General features: G+C 48.4%; 2 protein-coding genes across 2 annotated transcripts in view; one reads left to right on the top strand and one right to left on the bottom strand.

Moving 5' to 3' along the window:
• Positions 1-805: 805 nt before the first annotated feature.
• On the top strand, positions 806-5,929 carry FICD (FIC domain protein adenylyltransferase). Its single transcript, XM_036743902.1, has 3 exons — positions 806-1,002; positions 2,017-2,379; positions 3,074-5,929. Exons 2-3 carry the CDS (start codon positions 2,073-2,075, stop codon positions 4,147-4,149), a joined length of 1,383 nt encoding a protein of 460 aa, XP_036599797.1. The 5' UTR covers positions 806-1,002; positions 2,017-2,072; the 3' UTR covers positions 4,150-5,929.
• A 1,798-nt stretch (positions 5,930-7,727) lies between these two features.
• Positions 7,728-21,863, bottom strand: part of SART3 (spliceosome associated factor 3, U4/U6 recycling protein) — a 34,008-nt gene continuing 19,872 nt past the window's right edge. The window contains exons 9-19 of the mRNA XM_036761929.1: positions 21,702-21,809; positions 18,013-18,090; positions 17,860-17,918; positions 17,217-17,326; positions 15,335-15,447; positions 12,986-13,062; positions 12,249-12,417; positions 11,380-11,831; positions 11,031-11,183; positions 8,981-9,168; positions 7,728-8,676 (exon numbers count right to left, since the gene is read on the bottom strand). Of these exons, the coding sequence (XP_036617824.1) occupies positions 8,499-8,676; positions 8,981-9,168; positions 11,031-11,183; positions 11,380-11,831; positions 12,249-12,417; positions 12,986-13,062; positions 15,335-15,447; positions 17,217-17,326; positions 17,860-17,918; positions 18,013-18,090; positions 21,702-21,809 (1,685 nt within the window). The 3' untranslated portion in view covers positions 7,728-8,498. The remainder of the gene's footprint in view (positions 8,677-8,980; positions 9,169-11,030; positions 11,184-11,379; positions 11,832-12,248; positions 12,418-12,985; positions 13,063-15,334; positions 15,448-17,216; positions 17,327-17,859; positions 17,919-18,012; positions 18,091-21,701; positions 21,810-21,863) is intronic.

Below are 21,863 nucleotides of genomic sequence, written 5' to 3'. Positions count from 1 at the left end.
CCTTCCAAAAATATAACTATTTTGTATACACTCAGGAAGAAACACAGAAAAGGACCGAGAGAGAGAGAGAGACAGAGAGAGAGAGAGACAGAGACAGAGACAGAGACAGAGAGGGAATAAATTAAATAGGTAAATAGGACATGGATGGATGGATGGATGGGTGGATGGATGGACCGATCGTGAGAGGAAGAGAGGGGGAGAGAAAGGAAGGGAAAGGACCAAGAGGAAGAGAGAGACTGAGAGAAAAGAGAGACAGGGAAGGGGAGAGAACGCCCGTGCACATTTATTAAACACCTACTGTATGCAGGTAAGGAGCTGCACGTATCCCTGTAGTTTATCCAAGAAAACGTGAGCTCTCTGAGAATATTTAAATCCCTGGACTTCGAGCAGCTCAGGGCGCACAGTAGGCGCTTACTAGATTCCAGTTTATTGAATGATGGAGTGGTGGGCAGGTGGGAGGGCCGGACAGATGGACGGAGAGCCCTCGGCCAGCAAGGAGCCGGGATCTGGGCTCTGCGTCCAGGAGGAGGAGCGTGGGTGGGGGGCGTGGGAAGCCCAGAGAAACATCTCCGCCTAAACACTCAGGGGCGTGGTCGGCTGCGGCCTTAGCACCGCCCCTGACACCTCCAGCCCCTTCTTTGACCAATGGGAAGGTGCGAAGACCACGCCCCCTTCTAGGCCCCGCCTTTCTCCTATGACAGTCTTCGGGCCCCAACAGAGCACCCGCCTCCGCTGTGACTATTGGCTGCCGCTGACGGAAGATGGACTAAGGAAACAGCCAATAGAAGCGCCCCACGGAGAGGTTTTTCCCGGGGAAGCTGAGCCTGGAGAGTGAAACCGGAAAGGGAAGCGACGGACCGGTGGAGGCGGCCAACCAGGAGCGAGGATGGAGACCGCGGGGCGGGACCAGAACGGGGCTGACTGGGCCTGCGGAGCCAAAACCGGTAGAGGCGGCTGCGACCCTGAGGAGCCCGGCGCGGGCGGGGACGGAGGGAGCCACAGGTGAGTGGGGGGAAGGCCAGGGAAGGGCGGGGGCCGAGGCCGGGGTGGGGGCGGGGGACGGACCAGAGGTTGGGGGGCGGGGCACAGTGCTCCGGGGGACCCGGGATGTGACACTCAGTGTTTGGGGCCCCCTGGATGTGACATTCAGTGCTCTGAGGGTCCCCCGGGCTGTGACATTCAGTGCTCCAGGACCCCCGTGGCCATGACAGTCAATGCTCCAGAGGCCCTCCTGGCTGTGACATCCAGTGCTCTGAGGGTTCCCCTGGATGTGACAGTCAGTGTTCCTGGGACCCCCTTGGCTGTGACATTCAGTGCTCCAGTGGCCCTCCTGGCTGTGACATTCAGTGCTCTGAGGGTCCCCCTGGCTGTGACACTCGGTGCTCCTGCGACCCTCCTGGCTGTGACATTCAGTGCTTTGAGGGTCCCTCTGGCTGTGACATTCAGTGCTCCAGAGGCCCCCTGGCTGGTGCAGGGCCCACATCTGACCCATGCCTCTCTCATGTTCTTGGTTCTAGGCTCTCAGCCCCTGCAGAGCTGGTGCTCTTTGGGGAGGAAGGGGCTGCAGAGCTTCCGGGTACATAGCATCCGCTGTGTGCTGGACACTGTGCTAAGTGCTTTACAGATATTTCATTTGCTCTTCGTAACGGTCCTGGGAGGTCAGTGCTATGATGATCCCCATTTTCCTTACAGATAAGGAAACTGAGGCAGGCCTCAGAGGTGAGGTGACTGGCCTGGGGCCACACAGCTAGGAGATGTCTGAGGCTGGATTTGAACTTGAGTATTGCCGACTCCAGACCCAGTGCTCTGCCACTTATGAGGGGGGAGGGAGGGAGGAAAGAGGAAGGATGGCAAGGTCAGGAGGTCAGGAAAGAAGGGGGCGGGTCAGTGTCTCCTGTATTGAAGTGGGCCTGAGGTGCTCCCCTTCTAGGTCACTTGGCCTGCCCAGGGGCCCTTTACCCAAGCGTGCCAGGGTCCTCCGCACACTTTCTGACCACTCCCGGATTCTCTTTGCAGATGCTCAACTCCCCCGCCAACGGTGGCCATGTTCGCAGGCTGACTCCCAAGACCAGATGACCTTCATGTCGATGGCCACAGTGGTGGCGGTGGCAGAGCCGAAATGGGTCTCCCCGGTGTGGGGCCGCTGGCTGTGGGCGCTGGCCCTGCTGGGCCTGCTGCTGGGGTCCCTGCTGGTGCTCCTGCTCCCCCTGGGGGCCGTGGAGGAGCAGTGCTCCGCGCTATGGAAAGGCCTCTCCTTGCTGAGGAGCAAGCTGGAGGGAGGACATCGGGGCAGTAACGGGCAGGGCACTCCCAGCACTGGGCTCAGCGTCACAACGGGGGGGATCCATCTGCTGGTGGTCAAACCCAAAGCATCTGCAGGTGAGGGACCGTGCCTTCTTGAGAAGTACCTGGGGGTCTCAGTGCAGGCCAGGCTTAAAGATGTGGGATGAAGAAGGAGAGAGGGGAGGCTCCCATCTGCCCTGGCCACACCCTGCCTGGAGTACCCGGCGCTCAGGGCTGGTTTCAGTTTAGGAAGGATGTGAACGAGCTGAGCTTGGTAGAAAAGGGCGGGCGCACGGTGACCATCTGGTCCAACCGTGACTTTCCAACACCTTTCCTTACTGCATGCTGTGGGCAGGAGATGCAGAAACCACTGGCAGTGTTTGCCCAGGGGGACAGGGAGACAAGGTGGGAGTTCACAAGACTTTGAGGAGGGTACAGAGAGCGCCAGCCACATGCCAGGCATCGACAGAAGGCCTGGGGACAGGATGCAGGAGCTGACTTCAGGTAGCCAAAGGCCAGTCCTTCTGCGTGGCCCCAGAGCACAGAACTCAAGGCACTGGATCAAGGGTTCAAAGAGGCTGACTTGGGCCTGATGTGATGAGAGCTATTGCAAAGTGGAATGGCTGCTTTGGGGAACAGTGGATTTCTTTCGGTGGGGGGCCGGGGGGGGCAGTCGGTGAGGTGTCGTTTGGGCAAGGTGAGCTCAGATTATCTGTCCTCCCTTGTAAAGCTTTGTTCCCAGGGGACGTCTGTGTCCTTCTTTGACGGTCCTACTTTTGGTGTCTTCCAGATGTGAAGCTAGAAGCCCGAGCAGCCTTGAACCAGGCCCTGGAAATGAAGCGGCAGGGGAAGCGACAGAAGGCCCACAGACTCTTCTTGCATGCCCTCAAAATGGACCCTGATTATGTGGACGCACTCAATGAGTTGGGCATCTTTTCTGAAGAGGAGAAAGACATTCTGCAGGCTGATTACTTATATACCAAAGCGCTGACCATCTCCCCCTACAACGAGAAAGCTCTGATCAATAGGGACCGGACGTTGCCTCTGGTGGAGGAGATCGACCAGAGGTACTTCAGCATCATTGACAGCAAAGTTAAAAAGGTGATGTCCATTCCCAAGGGGAACTCAGCGCTGCGGCGGGTCATGGAGGAGTCCTACTACCATCACATTTACCACACCGTCGCCATCGAAGGCAACACCCTCACCCTCTCTGAAATAAGGCACATCATCGAGACCCGCTATGCTGTGCCAGGGAAGAGCCTGGAGGAACAGAATGAGGTCATCGGCATGCACGCGGCCATGAAATACATCAACACCACGCTTGTCTCCAGGATCGGGTCTGTCACCATCAGCGACATGCTAGAGATTCACAGGCGGGTGCTGGGTTATGTGGATCCCGTGGAAGCCGGGAGATTTAGGACTACGCAGGTGTTTGTGGGTCATCACATTCCTCCCCATCCTCAAGATGTGGAGAAACAGATGGAAGAGTTCATACAGTGGCTGAACTCGGAGGACGCCATGAATCTACACCCTGTGGAATTTGCTGCACTGGCCCATTACAAACTGGTCTACATCCACCCCTTTATCGATGGTAATGGTAGGACCTCCCGCCTGCTGATGAACCTCATTTTGATGCAGGCAGGCTACCCTCCCATTACCATCCGCAAGGAGCAGAGGTCGGAGTATTACCACGTGTTGGAAGTCGCCAACGAAGGGGACGTGAGACCTTTCATCCGTTTCATTGCCAAGTGTACCGAGACCACCTTAGACATGCTGCTAATTGCAACCACAGAACATGCTGTGGGTTTGCCAGAAGCAAATCCCAACCATTCTGGATGCAAACAGACTATTCCTGTAAAAACCTAAATGTTTGTCTTGGAAAGCACAACAGGGATTATTTTGGCGAAATCTCACAGAAGCCTTGAGCGTTCCTCCTGGGAAACGAGTCTTCTCACAAAGAAGACTAGAGAGCTAAGCGTTCTTGACCTCAGAATGTTTCTAGTTTTAGTTTTTGGGTTTTTTTTTCTTTAAGAAAATAAGTTAAATTAAGCTTCGTCTCTATGAAAATAATTTATAAGCCAACTAAGCCAAATTATTTATTTTGGGTTTGTTTTAAAGCAGGCTAAAAAAATGCAAGATGTTGTAGCCAGATTCTGGCCCGGGCATTAAGAGCCTCTAGGCTTTTTCCAGGGTATACAGGGAAGCTGCATTGTGGGCATGTGTCCTACGGGTCCCTATAAATTTTCTCTGGGTTAAGCAACTAAGTCTCTGGGACAAAATGTGTACCAAAAGTGTCTGGGAGGAAAGGGGACCATTCTGCCAAGTCAGGACAGGATGCAGGGGAGCCGTCTAAGAGTTCAGTGACTTCTGAGGGTACTGCTCTGAGGGTTATTTTTGCAGATGGGCAGCTTTCTTTTGGAAGGCACAGGTTTATCTGCCCAGACTGACTTGGTAACCAACTTCCACCTGGAAAGCAAACTACTGAGATAATAAATTTGGGTCAGTTTTAACAGTGGGACCTTGTATGCCTCAACTGGCCTTTTTTCAAGAAGCCGCTCTGAGCTGTACTTCCTTCCCTTAATTTTGGTGCCAGGGATCAAGTGTTTTTCTACAGTGGGTTATTTTTGTAATTGAGACTGGTTCCCTCTCTGTTCTTCCCAGTCCCCCTTCTTGGGAAGAAAACCTCTCTGTTAGGGCAGAAGTTGTTTGGATACCAGACCACTCCATCATCTCGCCATCAAGCTGTGAACCCAGGACCATCAGTCTTAAGAATGTCTTCCCTGACAGGTCACTCCTAAACATTGTCTGGAAACAGATTCCCCACAGATATGATGCTGAGAAAATACACACCTGGATCTCTGACACAAGAGGTGGATGGGATGTAACCAGCAGTATCACAGTCCTCGATGGAAGCTTTCACGCCTCTGGGGCATGAACGTTTGGAACCTTCCTCGCCTTGGCCAGTATCTTAGCTTTTCTGTGCAATGTCTTCTCCCGAGCCTTTTTCATCATGACTACTCATGACCATGCCACCCCATAATCACCCCATTCATCTTCAGAGATACCTCATGCTCAGCGCTGGCAGCGGGCCCTCAAGGATGGGCCGAGGCCTTCCAAGCTACTTGGAAGGAGACAGACTTTGTTCTAGGCCCCAAGGCCACGTCGAAGGGGGTCCTGCTGCGGTAGCAGAGCATTTGTCGGCCAGAAGATAACCAGAGTCCTTTCTGCCCTCGGTGACCTTTCTGCTTTGTCACTATGACTCCATCTTAGCAGTGCTGGCACCCAAGTCAAGCTTCTGCCTTTTGAACCACGTAAGCACTGGTACAGACAGACAGATGGTGGAAGCCAGCACTACTTAACGCCTCTCTTCTAGCTTTCTGAAAGGCTAGTACGGTCCCAGCAGACAAAATCCAGAGGTTCACAACTCCAGGATTTTTTGAAGACCACTGCCACAAATTGTCGAATTTCTTAAACCCTAACTATACAGTGGATTTGGTTCTCGTGAACAGACCCCAAGGTTAGCTGAACCACTAGACAAAAGCACTTGTTTTTGTACTACAAAATGAATGAATTTGCACTTTAGCTCTATGTGACAGATGTTACTCTAACAAACTACTTACTTTAATAAAGTATTTTATTAAATACAGTTAGCCTCATCATGTGAAAAGGTGCTGTTGCATGGTTGACCTAATAAGCAGATTAGCTGGAACATGACGGTTAAAACCCCTTCAAAGCCCAGAGAGGCGGCCTTGGCCTCAGAAAGCCACAGCATGCTTTTGATTGGATGCCATGCCGTCTGCCTCCTCTCTCCACCATGTGACAGATGGAAAAGTTCAGGTCACTCATTTCACAAGAAAGAAGACCGAGGCCTAGAGATGGGACATTCTCTTGTCAGCCCGTGTCCCCATTGTAGTTGCCTGTTTTAACCTGTCACTTTTCCAAATCAATCCTTTAATCAAAATTATCTCCCCACAGCCCTAGTTCATTTACAACCTAAAATCTTTTCTCAGATTTCAGTGAAGGCACTTGTTTAAAATGCAATACAGGCCTGCAAAGTGCTTAACCAGGAACAAGTTTTTTAGCAGTGGAACACATGATTTAAAATCAAGTGCAGACCATAAGCATTTTTTAATCATTAATAACTGATCCAAGCCTCTTCAATTAGATCCCAATAGAAAATAAGCTACTTGGGAATAGGAAGTGTCTAATTTCTTTTGCTTTTGTATCCCCAGGGCAGAGAACCATGCCCAGCATACAGGAAGCATGACACCTGGTAGCAAGTGCATAGTGGTGGCACCTACCCACCTCCTGGTTTATGATGCTAATTATAATTAGGGTTTGCTGTTGAAACCCAGGGCATTCATGCTGTTATTTTCCAATTTGGGGCATGTGCTCAATAACCCCCCTAAAACAGACCAGGCATGTGAATGAATAAGAGCTGCAGGCCAGGGCCAAAAGTAAATTATGAGATTATCAGGAAGCCTCAAACAAGCAAAGAGAGTCAATGTGAAACAACCCAAAACACAAAAAAACTGCTGCTAACCCACCTAGTCCCTAGATAAACACACCTACTCCAAAAAAAAGATCCTTTTTAAGGACCCGCAATATAGTCATTTCACATTTTTATAGCAAAGTAAGATGAACAAGTCTACGAGATCGGTTAAGAAGCCTATATAAGCATCATTACCCCCATTTTAACGTATGGAAACACTAAGGCTCCAAAAAGAGCCAGAGCCTTGATTCTGGTCCAGTATCTCCCACTGCGCAGCCTGGCTTTCCAGGCTCTTTTACACACGTATATGGACAAAACGTTGGGCTGGAAACAGCCAGCCCTGGGACTCCAGTCTGGCCTCTGGGATCCAGGGCTGGTCTGAACCTCTGCCTGCCTACGTGGCTTCATCTGTAAGAGGGAGAGCATAAAACCTGCCTGCTCACCTCATGAGGAGGAAAGCATTTTGCAAATGAGCAGTTTTGTGTGTGTCCATATGTAATATGCATTATAAGTTACTGTCTTTCTGAGATGTCTAAACGACAGTCACTCATTTAATTCGGAAACACTGGAGTACCACAATTCCTAGCTACATTTTTAACAGTCCAACTTTAAAAAAGATAAATTAGGGGGTGATTCTGATATTCTGCTTTTCCCCAGAATTCTTTGAACTAAATTTCATGCAGTGAACTAAAGAACTGACTTAGGATCAGCCAAAGTTGGAGGAAGAAGGTATCTCAAAGCAAAAGAACCAACTGAAGAAGGTATCTCAAAGCAAAAGAACCAACTGAAGGTAAGTTTTTAAAGAGACCTTTTTTTAAATTACCTAAGTCTGGGAAAACGGGATTGTAGGCCTAGAATAAGTCTCTCCAGGCCAGGACTAGGAGGTAAATAAAGCAAGGTGCACCATCTGTGTTGGATTGAAGAGGAGAAGAGAGGAGACTGTGCAAAAAAACCTTTTAAAGATAACTTCAGTTTAATAAGTGAAGTTAAATGGAGAACGTTGAGTTTGCATTTGACATCATATATAAACAAAACCAAGGAGCTGAGGGTCTCAACAAGGGGGAGTACAATTCCTTGGGCAAACAAAGTGGACGTGACCCACAGTGGCAGCACACACAATTCTGAATACAAAACAAACATATCCAGTCTCCCACCCTCAGGAAACTTAAAAATAAGGGTTTGACATGTCATTTACAAATACACAATATAAAAACAGAGACCACTCCGAACAGAACATCGATCCGATCCACTTCTAACTTCCCTTCCCCTCCCCCTACTAAAATAGGCCATTGTGGTGAATTCCGAGCATCTGCCATTCTGTCTTTGCCAAGAATGATGGGCCGTCTGCTCCACCGGGTGCCAAATGTCAATGGCAGAAGGCCGCCTGAGCAGCTGCCCGGAGGAGCAGAACACTGCAGGATGGTGCTCCACTTGCACGCCCCCGGGGCCTGGGGCCCACCTCTAAAGTGAACACTTCCCTCATGCTGCCTACCCTCAATATGAGGGATCATTTAAAGCCACTTAAACCCAACACCAGCCTTCTCTGTCTTAGTCAGAACAAAAGAACCCTGTGGCTCGGTGCAGCCCCAACCTGTACTGTGATGACCTAACAGGACAAAGGAATATTTACAGAGGATGACGGGGGGGTCCCCTTGCCAGCAGAAATAAGGACACAAAATGGCTTCCTAAAAGGCATTTTCACATTTCCCATAGAGTCCATGCTTCACTTTTTCAGGAGCATCTTGGCAAAGTCGGCATTGGACATCTTGGGCGCCTCTGTGGGGGTTGAAGAGGGTCCAGGTGGGGTCTGGAGTGTCCCATTCTCAGTCTTAGGTCCAGTAATGGTGGGGCGCTGCAACGCTCGAGGCAAGAGCGAGAGCTGGGTCCTCCCCTTCCCCCGCCTAGAAAGGGAAACATCTTTATGTGCAGACTGAAAGCTGTAACTCAAAGTAGACAGAAAGAGCGTCAGGGTCTTATGATACATAAATGAGGAAAACTGGGAAAAGGAGACAGCCTAACCTCACAGGGCATGTTTTGGGCAGGTGAATTCTGCAGAGCCCTTCAGCCCCAGTCTTCTCCCCCTCTACCCATCAGCCTAGTTTAGCTTGTTCTGACTCTGCCTTCTGGGGAGCTGTCCCCTCAGGGGGTGACCCCTTCACTTCCCCGCTGCAGAGACCCAGGCCCCCCTCAGAGATGAGCACTTACGCGCCGTACACCTGCCGCGGCACCAGGGCCCCTGCCGCTCTCCCTGCCTCGGGCCTGTCGGGAAGCTTCCTTTGAGGAGGGTTGCTGATGGCCACTTTAATGACGTTCTCTTTAATTGTCATACCATCCATTTTCAACACAGCCTGAGAAGCCTGCGCCTCATTCTCATATTCTACGTAGGCAAGACCCTAAAGAAAGAACAATCACAATGTAATAAAAACGATCATTCGACCTCGATTAGTTTACTTACATGGTGCCGTGCCAAACTACCGAAGGATGACTCTACAGGACTAGAAAAAATAACAGAATTCATCTGGAAGAATAACGTGTCAAGGAATCTCAAGGGAAATGGTGAAAAAAAGTGGGAAGGAAGAGGGCACCGAGCAGTACCAGACCTCCACCTATGCTGCCAAACAGTGTCTTCAAAATAATTTGTATCAGTTAGAAAAAATGAATAAGTACATAACACACCTAAGAAAATGAAACATGCAGCCTCATTTAATAAACCCAAAGATCCAGCTACTGAGGTGAGGACTCATTATTGGAAAAAACACTGGGAAACCTGGACAGCAGCCTGCAGAAACCTGGCTGAGACCGCTATCTCACCCCATCCACCAAGAAAAGCTCCCAATGGGGCAGCTGGGTGGCACAGTGAGTAGAGTACCAGCCCTGGAGTCAGAAGGACCTGAGTTCAAATCCGGCCTCAGACACTTGACACACTTACTAGCTGTGTGACCTTGGGCAAGTCACTTAACCCCAATTGCCCTGCCTTCCCCCCTCAAAAAAAAAAACTCCAAATGGGTACGTGAGTTAGATGTTAGACACAGGCTAAACAGACCATAAACAAAGGAAGAACTGACCTCTGAGATCTACAGAGTGTGAAGCATTCATAACCAAGGAAAAGAAGACCACAGAAGATAAATTTTGATTGTACAAAATTAAAAAACTTTGTACAAACACCCCGTGGCAGCTAAGATTGAAAAAGAAATGGGCAACCGAGGGAAAACACCTGCGCAGCACGTTTCTCCAATAAAGGTCTCATTTCCATGAAACAGAAGAAACCGATTTAAACATAGAAGAATAAGATCCATTCCCCAATCGACAAAGAGTCAAAGAATATGAGTGGGCAGTTCTCACATCCAAGCTACCAAAAGCCAGAAGAAAGAATGCTCCACATAACCAGGAAAGAGCACATTAAAGCAATACAGAGGTTCCACTTCATCGGGCTGCCAAGTGTCCCTGTCCATCAGTGCGCTGTCTGCAGTGCTGGGCCTTGGTCCTGCCAGTCGAAGGCTGCTTAGAACCACGTCCAGAGTGACTAAGCTGAGCAAACCCTCTAAGTCTGTGTGACCTGATATCAGATCAGGAGTGCCCAACATCTGAGAAATGGAACACAATCCCACTGGGCTCTAGGACATGACGGAGGAGACAATCTCAAAGAAACGTGGCAAGACTCATCTGAACTGACAAGAGAGCCAAACAAACACTGAAAGACCAGAGACAGCTCAGGGAGCCTGTCAGTGCAAACATCCTCCACAGAAACCTCTCAAGGGGTTTCTATTACTACTTCTCCATCTCTCTTCACCATACTTTTTGCTCTTTTTCCTGCTGCAAGGACTAGTTTCAGAGAATCACAGAAGGCACTGAAAAGGAAGTGAGAAATCACCACATGCAATGCCCTTATCTCACAAAGGACTAAACTGAGGCCCAGAAGGGGAACAGGACTACAGCAGAAGTGGGTCCAGACCCCGTCCTCCTGAGGCACGCCAAACCTCCTGCGCTCTCTCCCTGATTTCAAAGAAAATGAATTGTCCTCAAAGACTTCAAGGAAAGGCAGGCCTCACACGGAACAAAGCCATAGATGGTCAGTCATGGTGCCCTCTGAAGAGCCCTCATGCACCCCCAGTCGGGACCCCACGCAGGGTCTTTGCACCAGGCTGCAGACCACGGGGCACAGGCTCCACCCCAAGAAAGCGTGACAGAGATGGCCGCTCCCAACACAGTGCAGGCTCAGGCTCTTGCCCATCAGAGAGCCCTGTGCCTCGCGTACCTTGGGCTTCCCAGCACGGTTGGTGACCAGCCGGAGGTCTTTCACACTGCCGTGCACTTTGCAGATGTCTTCTAGTTCTTCCTTCGTGCAGGAGAATGGCAAACCAGAGATGAACAGCTTGTGCTTTTCCAGGGCCGTGCTATACCTGAACACCTGTGGAGCAAAAAAGACAAGAGACAGGATGCGGGCGGCTTCACAGCCTCACGCACCCAGCCTGGGGACAGCAGGGGCTTCTCATAGGTCAAAGTTGCCCAAACAACGTCATGACTTCCAGACAAACCTCCAGAGGGAGGCTGAGGAGCCAGCTCTCCCTCAATCACCCACCATGCACACTTCCCCAAAAGTGTACCTTAAAGTCTGGATTCTTGTTCTTGTCCACACAAGGTGAGACAAACATGGGCCTTCCGTCCACAGTCTTACGGTCCAAGCTCAGGGCTTGCAGGGCCGCCTTCTCCTCCTTAAATTCGACATAGCAGTAGCCCCGGAAGTCCCCACGGTTGCTGAATATGGGACGGATCTCAGTGACTTCCCCGCAGGTCTCAAAGAGGGGCCTGAGCTTCACATCAGGCTCTGCCAGGCTATAGGGCAAGTTGCTGACAAACACAGTAATGTTGTCTTTATTGCTATCATGAAACACTTTGGGCAGCTCCTTCTTGATTGCAGCTGCTTTCTCCTTCTGTTTGGAAGGGGGGTCTTCTGTCAGGGCGGTCCTCCCAAAGAGCCCCAGCTCCATGCCCATGTACTCCCCCTCTCCAGCCAAAGGAAGGCTGCTCCCAGCTCTCGGCCGCTTGCTGGGCTGCTCTACAGATTTCCAAAACAAAAAGGTAGCAGCTGTAAAGCCCTCTTCCTCCAGGAGGAGCCAGCCCCACCCCTGCCATCAGGACCACAGCAGCTACAGGACGTGGAGCAATGCCCACGTGTACCCCAGCCCTGCCAGCGCCCACTAGAGAAGATCCTGATGAAGGCGCTCCCGAGTCACAGCCCACGTCCTCCTGATCTCTACTCCTGCATCTTTGAAAACATCCAAGCCAGGTCTACTTTACATCTGCCATGTAAATACCAGCTATGACTGACTCAGTGGTTAAAAGAACGTTGTACTGATTAGCAAATCAATTCAGTCCTGCTTTCTTGCTGCTGACAAATCTGCACTAAGAGTGCCATGGGATGGAGGCAGCACCTCTGCTCCCTGCCCAAGCTAACAAGTGTGACCAGCTCTACCTTCTTCTTCATCCCCCCACTCATCATCGTCATCTTCATCTGCTCTGCGCTTGTCCCCTGCCTTGGTTTTCTTCATCTTCTTAAAGGCTCTCTTCTCAGCCCGGGCCCTCTTCCGCTGCTCAGTCTTTTCTTCTTCTTGCTGGGCGAGGGCAGCTTCCTTCTCAGCAGCCTGCAAACATAAGAGATGAATTAGTGGGAAGGCTACAAAATCCACAGCTCTGGCTTTCAGCTACAGAGAAGAGAAGGGGCAGAGCCTCAGTTACCCACATTTAACAGGCAGCACGTTCTCTTAACACTACTATCTAAAGGGGAAAATGAGGAAAGAAGAGGGGGTCGACAAAACCTGCTTCACAACTGCTGGCACAAATCCAAAGCTCCCACTTTAAGGCACCCCAAGACTTGGCGTGGGTGCTCCAGGCGATCCCTGTGTGCAGTAGCAGCAAGGTCTGTCCCAATGAACGTTACTACCAAAAATCACCCACTAAAAAGACACTCGGTTATTTTTACAATTCCCTACAGGTAGACCTCAACTTCCAAGAATATCTGTCAGACTGCTACAACAGAGGAATTGAATGTCACCTCAATTTTTTAACATGAAAATTGGCCAATTTTTCCTCCCTGAGAAGTACATTTCAAAAGAAGTTCTCTGCAGAGTCTGACGAACATTCAAGTAAAACATCTTGCTTAGATAAAGGCCATTATCCTCAATTCCTCAGCAATTCACAGAATATCACTACCTTGACTCTCTGCTCATTAACTCGAGCTAATCGATTTTCAGTCTTCTGAACTGCCGAATCCCAATCTTCCAGGGTACCTAAATGAGAAAAGCAGTAAGCAAGCTTTGATTTCCTGGGATTTCTAAAAACTTAATAGAGGAAATTAAATCTCAGCCACCCCTTCACACTCCCTAGAAGAGAACCAGCAACAGCATCAGAGGAACTCAAGTCTAACCCACACTTGCCCCAACTGTCCATCCAGCCAACAGTTCATTCTTAGGAAGGAGACCATCACACACTGAGGCAGCCATTTTTTGATACCCCTGACTATTAGGTAATGTCTCCTGAAACAGATCTGCCCCCATTACCAAAAAAAGAAAAGGTGGAGGGGAATGAGTCAAATCCGAAGGCCTTCAGCTTACTACCTTGTATGGCTTAACCAATCTGAGTCTAAGTCTCTTCAGCTACAAAATAAGGGGTTGGGACCAGGTAAGTCCTAAAGGATCTCTGATCTTTTCTATATTTAAACACCTCAAGAACCAACACTCAACCAGTTTAAGCTTTAAGTTGGAATCACAAATAGTAGTTAAAAATCTCCCCACTGGAAAACTGGCATAACCAATACCTGAAATGCCAGAATGCAAAACATATGGCTTCAATGCCCAAGACAGGCAGCAAGTAAATGCTATTAACAGCCATTCACACAGGATATCTGTGATTAATTTAGTTGGTAATCAAGTGTTCAAGGAGAAAAAGATTTCTCGCTCAAAGTGACTACTATTCTTTTCTATTGCACAAAGGAGTTCTTTGCAGAGGAAGAAGACCACAGTACGAGATGCTGCATATACCATCAGACTCAGGTGATATATATGTTGGTTGTGCTGAAATTTTTTTTTTAATTCATTTATTCTCTTCTTGCAAGGGATGGATTGTATATTGTTCTCAATAATTTATGTTGAAAAATAGAGCCAGAATTTTTGGGGGGAGGGGAAGTTACAGGTTACAAGAAGGTTTTGTCTGAGAGGTGACTTTGAAAATTTAAAAGCAAGGGATGGCACACTAGAAAGGGGAAAGATAAATTTGGAAACAAAGGTAATATTTAAAGGAAAGATAGAAATATTTTTGTTTTTTTTGTTTTTTGGTTTTTTGGTTTTTTTTTTTTGTTTGTTTGTTTTTTGAAACATACAAGAGCTGGCTCCACAACTCAAAGTACAGAAAATGTCTCTAATCAAGTCGCACTTTCATAATTTAACATCTTTCAAAATTATGGTATCAACATTAAAAAAAAACTTCCTAAAGAGCTCAATAATCAGAGCTCTTTAATTAGAGAAAGGTACCGGCTAAATAAAATTTTCACTGTATAAAGTTACTATGGCTAAATCACAAGCTCTAAGAACCTCAGTTCCATATCTATAAAATATGGAAAATACTTTTTGTATCAAGAAAATACCTTTCATTGCAGTTTTTACTATATGTTGGTAAAAGGTTTTCTTTCTTCCCTACATCTGAAATGAGCCTACACAAAAGAGAGCAGTGGGTACAAAGAGAAATGTATCTCCTATGGTCAGTAAGGCCCTTTGCCACAGAATCCAGAAATCGGTCACACAGGGTTCACAAGTGGCTAACCACGGCCCCCATGACAACCTGCAAGGTTTCTAGAGAGTATAGACAAAGACCTCCTACTGACAGTCTATCTGTCTGTCCTTCACAGGTCAGACGAGCTAACATACAGATTAGAGAAAGACCCAACACAGGACTTAGCTGGGACTGCCCACTACACCTGAGATGAGACTTTTCCTACAACAGCCTTTCTCTTCCGTTGTAAAAGGGATGCCCCTCTCCGCCAGACTTTTACTACCTCTACCTATCTCAAAGCATTTTGGAAAAGGCAAAACTGGAGAGCAAAGTGACTTCCTGCGCTGCCTTACCACTGTTACAAAACAGCGTTTGATCTTCCCTAGTCTTCCTATCGTAGGCAGTTACCGTTAATTACTACTGAATAGTAACAACTGTAACCTAGCTTGATGGGAGGATCCCTCTGGTATGTCATCTCAACGGCAGACTAACTCAAGTTGATACACATCTGTCGGCCTCTGTTTCCTCAAATAATTTAGTTTCTTCACTGACAACATGGGCAAGATTCTAACGTGTGGACAAGCCATGAGAATTACTCACAACTTCAGAAGTCAGACTTGAACGAGGTTACAGAAGAACACACTAATACCAAAAAAAAAAAAAAAAATCCGATATTCAGAGCTGCAGTCTCGTTTCATCTTACAAAGACCAGAAAAGATGATAAATCCATCCTTGGGACTGGCGACCAATAGGTCAGTGTGCACCTAAGAGCGCCACACAGACACACGTCCTCACCTTCAATCCTCTCGAGCGTGAGCAGCACCTCGCAGACATGCTCCGGGTAGTCACTGGTACACTGAACGGCCCGATGTAGAGCCTTCCGACAGTGCTGGGTATCCCCGTGTGCCCTAGAGCACAACAACAAAGAGCTGGTGCCTCCAGGAAGCAAAGCAGAAAACAGACAAAAGCAAACACCCCATCCCCAGTCAGTATCTGCCGAAATCCTAACTATTCAGCCATCTTCCCTGAGAGGGCCTGATGTGATGACCCACACCGCTGCAGCTTTCAACTATGCAAACCCATGCCAGATGCAGGTAAGACACATTCTCAATTAAGTCTGGAGGTCAGCAGGAGAGAAGACCGCATGAACTGATGAGCCAAGCCTGGACGGCCTCCTTGGTTTGCTGCATCTCTGGTGTCCAGTGACCAGAGTGGCCCCGACCCAGCACCTGACAGGAGGGTGCCCAGGGATGGCTGCAGGCAGGTCGGTTTTTACCAAAGACTACTGTAGATGATGATGACGAGAGCTTACCTTCACATAAGTGATTACTATGGGCCAGGCACCGTCCTATGAGCCTCGCATTATAATCTAATTTGGTCCTCACAACAACCCTGGGAGGTAGGTGAGCTATCATTACTGCCATACAGATGAAGAAACTAAGGCACACAAAAGTTAGGTGACTTGTCTAGGGTCACCCAGCTAGTAAGTGCCTGGGACCAGATTTGAACTTGGGTCTTCCTGACTCCAGGCCCGGTTCTCTATCCACTATGCCGCTCAGCTTCCCCTGACTTTAGCTACACTAGACTAAATTCAGAAAGGCTCAGTTGCTAAGGATCTTTTTTGTTCACCATCTTAAAGATCATCTCCCACAGAGAGATACTGAGCTACATCAGGGAAGACTATCCGCCCCAGAAAAAACGGAGAGATCCTAGCTCCAGTGAAATGATTCTAACTTTCTGAAAGGATTGGGCATCACAGTTCTACTGTCCTTACTCCTCTGATAACTTTGTGGAGGCAAAAACACTGACTTTCCAGAACAAGTCTTGCCCCAGCAAGTCATCAGGTGGGCCGTGTCTCCCTGAGGAAACTTTGTCCCAGGTGCGTTCTCTTTCCATCTCCCCAAGGGCTGGCGCACCATGCCCAAGGTGCTGTCAGGAAGATCCAGACCACACAGTGCCCTGGTCTCAGGGAGATGCCCACACTGGAACTAAAGGAGCAGCTCTGGTTCTCACCCTCATCTACTACCTGTTGTCCAATAAGCTGCCCAAGCACACATCTGATCACACCACTCCTGCGTCCAATACTCCCTATTACTCCCCCGATCAGCCAACAAGTCCTTGCTTTGATAGCCAAGGTCCTTTCTACTAGGCCTACACTTTACTCCCCTCCACAATGGGATCATCCACCATCCCACACACTCTCACCCCCAGCCTCTAACTCTCAGAATACCTGGTACTTTTTTAAGCCTCAACTCAAGCACCACCGGCTTCAGGAGGCCTTGTCTGGTCCTGCCAGCTGTGAGCACCCTGCCCCCCCCAACCCCCGCAATAAGATAACCTTCTGGAGAGTCTTATATTTATCTTGTCTATTCTGATGCACAAAATGTTGCCTCCCCCATTAGGTTTGTTTGGTTTTTTCCACGCCCACAGCACGTGGCACAGTGCCTGGCACATAACAAGTCAGCCTGTTAACTGATTTTGTCCATCCAATAACAACTTTATAGTTATAGCACGTCAACTTACAAATTTTAGAAAATGCCTTTCTGCCGTCCATGGCCCTGGAGATGTGGCTTCCTGCCTTCCCATCATCATTTGAGGTTCCCGTACCCACTAAGCTTTAATTCTCCTACATCAGTTACTTTACAAGTCCAAAGATGCCCACAGTACGCTCAGTTACCGTTCCAGGTTGTAGTATTCCAGCCACATGTTGGCATATTTGGCATTTCCTTTTGTCATAATGCTATCCCAGAGTTCTCGAGCTTTCTGCATATTGTTACAAAGGCGTGCCTACAAGATAGAAGGAGCAATTAAAATGTCAGAGTACTTTGGTTTGAATGTGCTCAGCAAGAAGTCACACTAAGGGCAGAAGTTCACAAACAGTTCTAGTCCAACCCGATGAGAACCAACAGATATTACCTGGCTAACACTCCAACTAAATATGAATGCCAACACTGGTGCCAATTCTACAGAAGCACAGAAAATTCAAGTATTTTTAATCCAAGAACTTCAAAGACTTCACCATCGGTGACTGAATTTTGCTTTTCACTTTCACTATATGCTTCATATGCAAGTGTTTAATTTAAGACATCAACAAGACTTTTTGATTCTATCTTTTAACTAATGAAGGTTCATTCACTTATCTATCTGGTAGCTTATTTTATCTTTTACAAATGAAAAAAAAAGCTTAAGCGCCCTCATATTTTATAATGCGACTACTCAGAGGAGTAGATCTTAACCAGAGACTAATTATTCCAACTGCTAGTAACCAGACCAAGACCCTAAAGAATGGAGAAAACCGCCAAACTTTCAACAAAACCTACCTCCACTCTGGCCCAATTCTGCATGATGGTACAGGATGGATCTCCACTCTCGCTGAAACCTTAGAAGAAAATGATTGAAAAAATGAACAAAACACCTCCAAGAGAAAAAGTACCAACCCCAATGCCCCAGGGCTAAGGCAGGAAGTGTCTTACGCTCCTCCACTTCTTGTTTCAAATACTCCAGCGCTCGAGCAAAGGCAGCTCTCAGCTCCTCTAGCTCTTTACTTGAATCTGGAAGACAAGTGGGAAACATGAAAGGAGGTCTTGGAATGAAGTAGAGTTCCAAATGTCTTTCTCCTCCTCCAACTATCTTTCATGCCTGGTTAATTACCCAACACCCACAGAACTCAGTTCTAGAAGCAGGAACATTCTACCATACGGCAAAAAGAATGACAAGGAGCTCCGAAGGAATGTCCAAGTTACTATGTGAAATTACAATTTACTTTTCTTAGACTCTGATGCAAAAGCTGACCATCCTACAAGAGCTTTGAAATATTCTCCCTGGAGAAATACTTAATCAGTGCAGAAAACTCACACTGTGCCAATTCCATGTGCACAACTCCAGAGTCTTTGGAGTTGCCCTGTAAAGTGATTTACCCCAGGTCACACAGCCATGATGGCTCAGAGGCAGGACTTCTCTATCCCTCCAGCCACGCCACTTGGCTCCCTTCACTCCTCTTTTTGCTCAGCATCAGCTCCCAAGGGGTTGGCCAACTCTTATGTCTAGGCAGAACAACAGATCAAACCCTCTTTCTCTCCTGATCACTTGGCCCACACATCACCAATTGCTTTCTCAACAGTGAAGTCCCAATGTTCAAAACAACCATCATTCTCTTTCCCCCAAACCCCCCATATTCCCAGCGCTCTTATTAGGGTGAGAGCACCAACTTGCTGGTCACCCACGGCTCATGGCCTTAGTGTTCTCCTCTCCTCTCCTCACTCTGACTCACCTCATTGTTTTTACCTGTAAGACATTTCTCTCATTTCTTTGCATGTCCATTAACACAGCCACGACCCTGGGATAGGCCCTCATCACTTCTCACCTGGACCACCACAATGGCCTACTACACTGGCCCCTACCACAGGGGCCTTTCCAAGCGATTCTCTGGCCACCCAAGAAACTTTCCTAAGCTCTTTGTCACTTCCTACCCAGTGACCTCGGGCCTCAGGTGAGAAAGGGAGTATGACTTCCTCAGACCTACACAACTTCTATCTCTTGCTGTGCACGTGCCCTGAGGGAAGGCCACAAGCAGCCTGGAGCAGTCACCTCATCTACCCCAATAGACTCCCGCTTCCTACTGTACTCGAGTGAGAAGAGGACCTTCCTCTAACCAGTGCCTTCTCTCTCCTCCTGCTGCTGCATGTGTCCACTAAGGGAAGACTGCCAGAGGCTGCCAGAGTTGACTGCCAACTATACCAGCACAAGGCAGCTTCCACCTCCTGCTGCCAACCTAACGCTTTGGGACAAACTGGAACAAACTTCCCTTAGGAACGCCTGCTCCTGCTCTTGCCCCACTCCCTGCCACAGAAGAATGAGGAGTAGGACAGATCTTCACACAAGTGGGCCTCCTGGTCATGCCCTACAACCAGTGGTGTCAAACCTGGATAGAAACCCCTTCAGGCTGCATCCTAAGAAAACCACAAACTGAAATTATCTACATTGTGTTGTAGTTCTACTTTGCTTGAAATTGTGGGCCAATGCCTGGGCTGCTCCCCATGCCTACAAGGTTCTGCCCCTCATCTCCACCCTGGCCACCCTGGCTTCCTCCGAGACTCAGTTCAGACCTCACCTTCTACAGAGGGCCTTTCCAATACTCCCAGCTCGGAGGGACTTCCCCTCTGAGCTGCCTTCCTGTCTGCCTGGCATCTCTCTCAGAGGTGCTTAGTTCCTTCCAAGTCTCCACCACTAAAACGTAAACCCTTTCAGGACAGGGGTGATGTTGGCCTGCCCGTGTTAGTACCAGCACCACTTGAGGGCACACAGTAAGTGCTCAATAAATACTTGCTGCCAGATTCACAGCACCTGGTATAACACTACAATTTCCAATTTTCAGCAATCATCACAGCACCAAAAGAACACCGCATCAAGATGATTTTGTTCCATGATGGGAGCAGCCCCTGATCACCAAATGCACTTCAGTTACTGGAAACCAATCTGAACTACTCTCGTCTACCCATTCCTTCTAGGCCCAGCCGACAGTCTGTCCCACTTCTATGTAACAATAGTCCAGCCTGACAGTCTCTCTCTCCAACTGCCCATCACAGTCTTTTAATAGGCATTTTTCATCCACTTGTTTCTTTCTGTATGGATGTGAGTTGCCTTTAGGAGGCTAAGGCATAGTCCAAGTTTGACGCTATCCATCAGAACAAGATCTGGGACAAGAGGAGCATTTGGAGGGGCTCACCGATGGCATCCTTGCACTGAGACTCTGCATGACAATGGCAAAGACCCAGTAGATTGACTGAACTGCCACTTCAACAGGGGCCAAGATAGGGCAGATGAAAAACCTAATGAGATCTTGGGCTGCAAGGGGGGGCAGGACAGGATGCAGCACTCCAGATATCTGAAGGACTATATATGGAAAAGGGAACAGACTGCCTCTGCTTGGCCCCCACAAAGCAGAACTAGGACAAAGCAATAGGTGGAAATTGCCAAGACACTTATTTAGTCTTGCTAAAAGGAAAAACTTCCTAAAAATTAAGAGCTGTGCAAAGAGCACCTGAGAGTCTTTAAGAGGTCGGTTCCCCCTTTTTGGGTCTGCAAACAAAAGGTGAACGAGCAACCACTTGTCTGGGATGTTGTCCAGAAAGAATTCTTATACAACATGGACTAGATGATAATACTAGCTACAGATAGAAAGATGGAGGGCAGGGGTGGAGACGAGAGAAGGTGGAATGGGAGAGACAAGAGACAGGGGAGAGAAAAGGGGAGGGAGGGGGTGCTTAAGGACTTACAAAACACTCTTCACACACTCTCTGAGGTCTCCGAGAAGCCTAGGGCTCATCCATGCATTCAACCACAACTTCCCCCTCACTCTAACTTGACTTTTAAGTATGTCAACATTGATATAAACTGAGTCCTCAAACAGCAGGTCAACTTCACCATCAGACGAGAAAACCAGCTAAGAGCACCAACCGTCCATTAGTGCTCATGCAGTTGACAGACAAACTAGACTATGATTCTTGGTGATTCCTGCTTCTTTTCAGCCTCTCTTCTACCATCGCTCTGAGAGCGCCAAACAGGACCCCGCTTTTTAGAGGCCACTTGGGGATACCATCGGTATGGCTCTAGATTTGCAGTAATGGAGACTTGAGGCCAATGCCAGCCTCGGACACGTCCTAGATAGCCGTGACCCTGAAATCCCCTCACCCCTCTGGGATCAATAAGAAGAGCCCCTATTTCCCAGGGCTTTTGTGAGGACCCCCTTAAGATGACAGATGTAAAGCATGTGGCAAGCCTTAATTAAAGGGCTCAAGAAATTTGAGTTAGAATTCTTCTCATGATGATGGTTTCATGGGTTATCACGGCTCCACAGCTCCTCATACCTAGTGGCCAGCCCGGTAATGGGCCTTTCCACAGCCTCAGGCCACAAATTCTGCCAGCGTGACAATACCCAAGAGAAGGGCCCTGGGTGACCCCCACACACACAACACGACACAAAGATGCCCAAGCAGGACTTGATATAAAATAAAGATACTTGAGCTACCCCATCACTCTACCCTTGAGAGAAGAGACCCATTTGATTATCTTAGCTCTGTCCAAGTGACCTAACAAATGTTTTGTACATCGTGGGCATTTGGTAAATGTTTGGCGAGCTGAATATGTGGGAAGTGTACAATACCTTGTTTAAAATCCACTCTTCTCCTCAGGTAATCAAGGTATGCCTGCCAAATCTCCACATAATCTGTGGCCTGAATAAAGCCAGCATTTAACGCTTTCTCAAAGTTGTCTGTGGTCAGAACAAAAAAGCAAAGTAAGTTTTCACATTGAAATAAAGGGCTGC

The sequence above is a fragment of the Trichosurus vulpecula genome, chromosome 1, assembly GCF_011100635.1.
Source record: "Trichosurus vulpecula isolate mTriVul1 chromosome 1, mTriVul1.pri, whole genome shotgun sequence".
In the NCBI taxonomy this organism is placed as follows: Eukaryota; Metazoa; Chordata; class Mammalia; order Diprotodontia; family Phalangeridae; genus Trichosurus; species Trichosurus vulpecula.
This window is presented reverse-complemented; position numbering and strand designations above follow the sequence as displayed.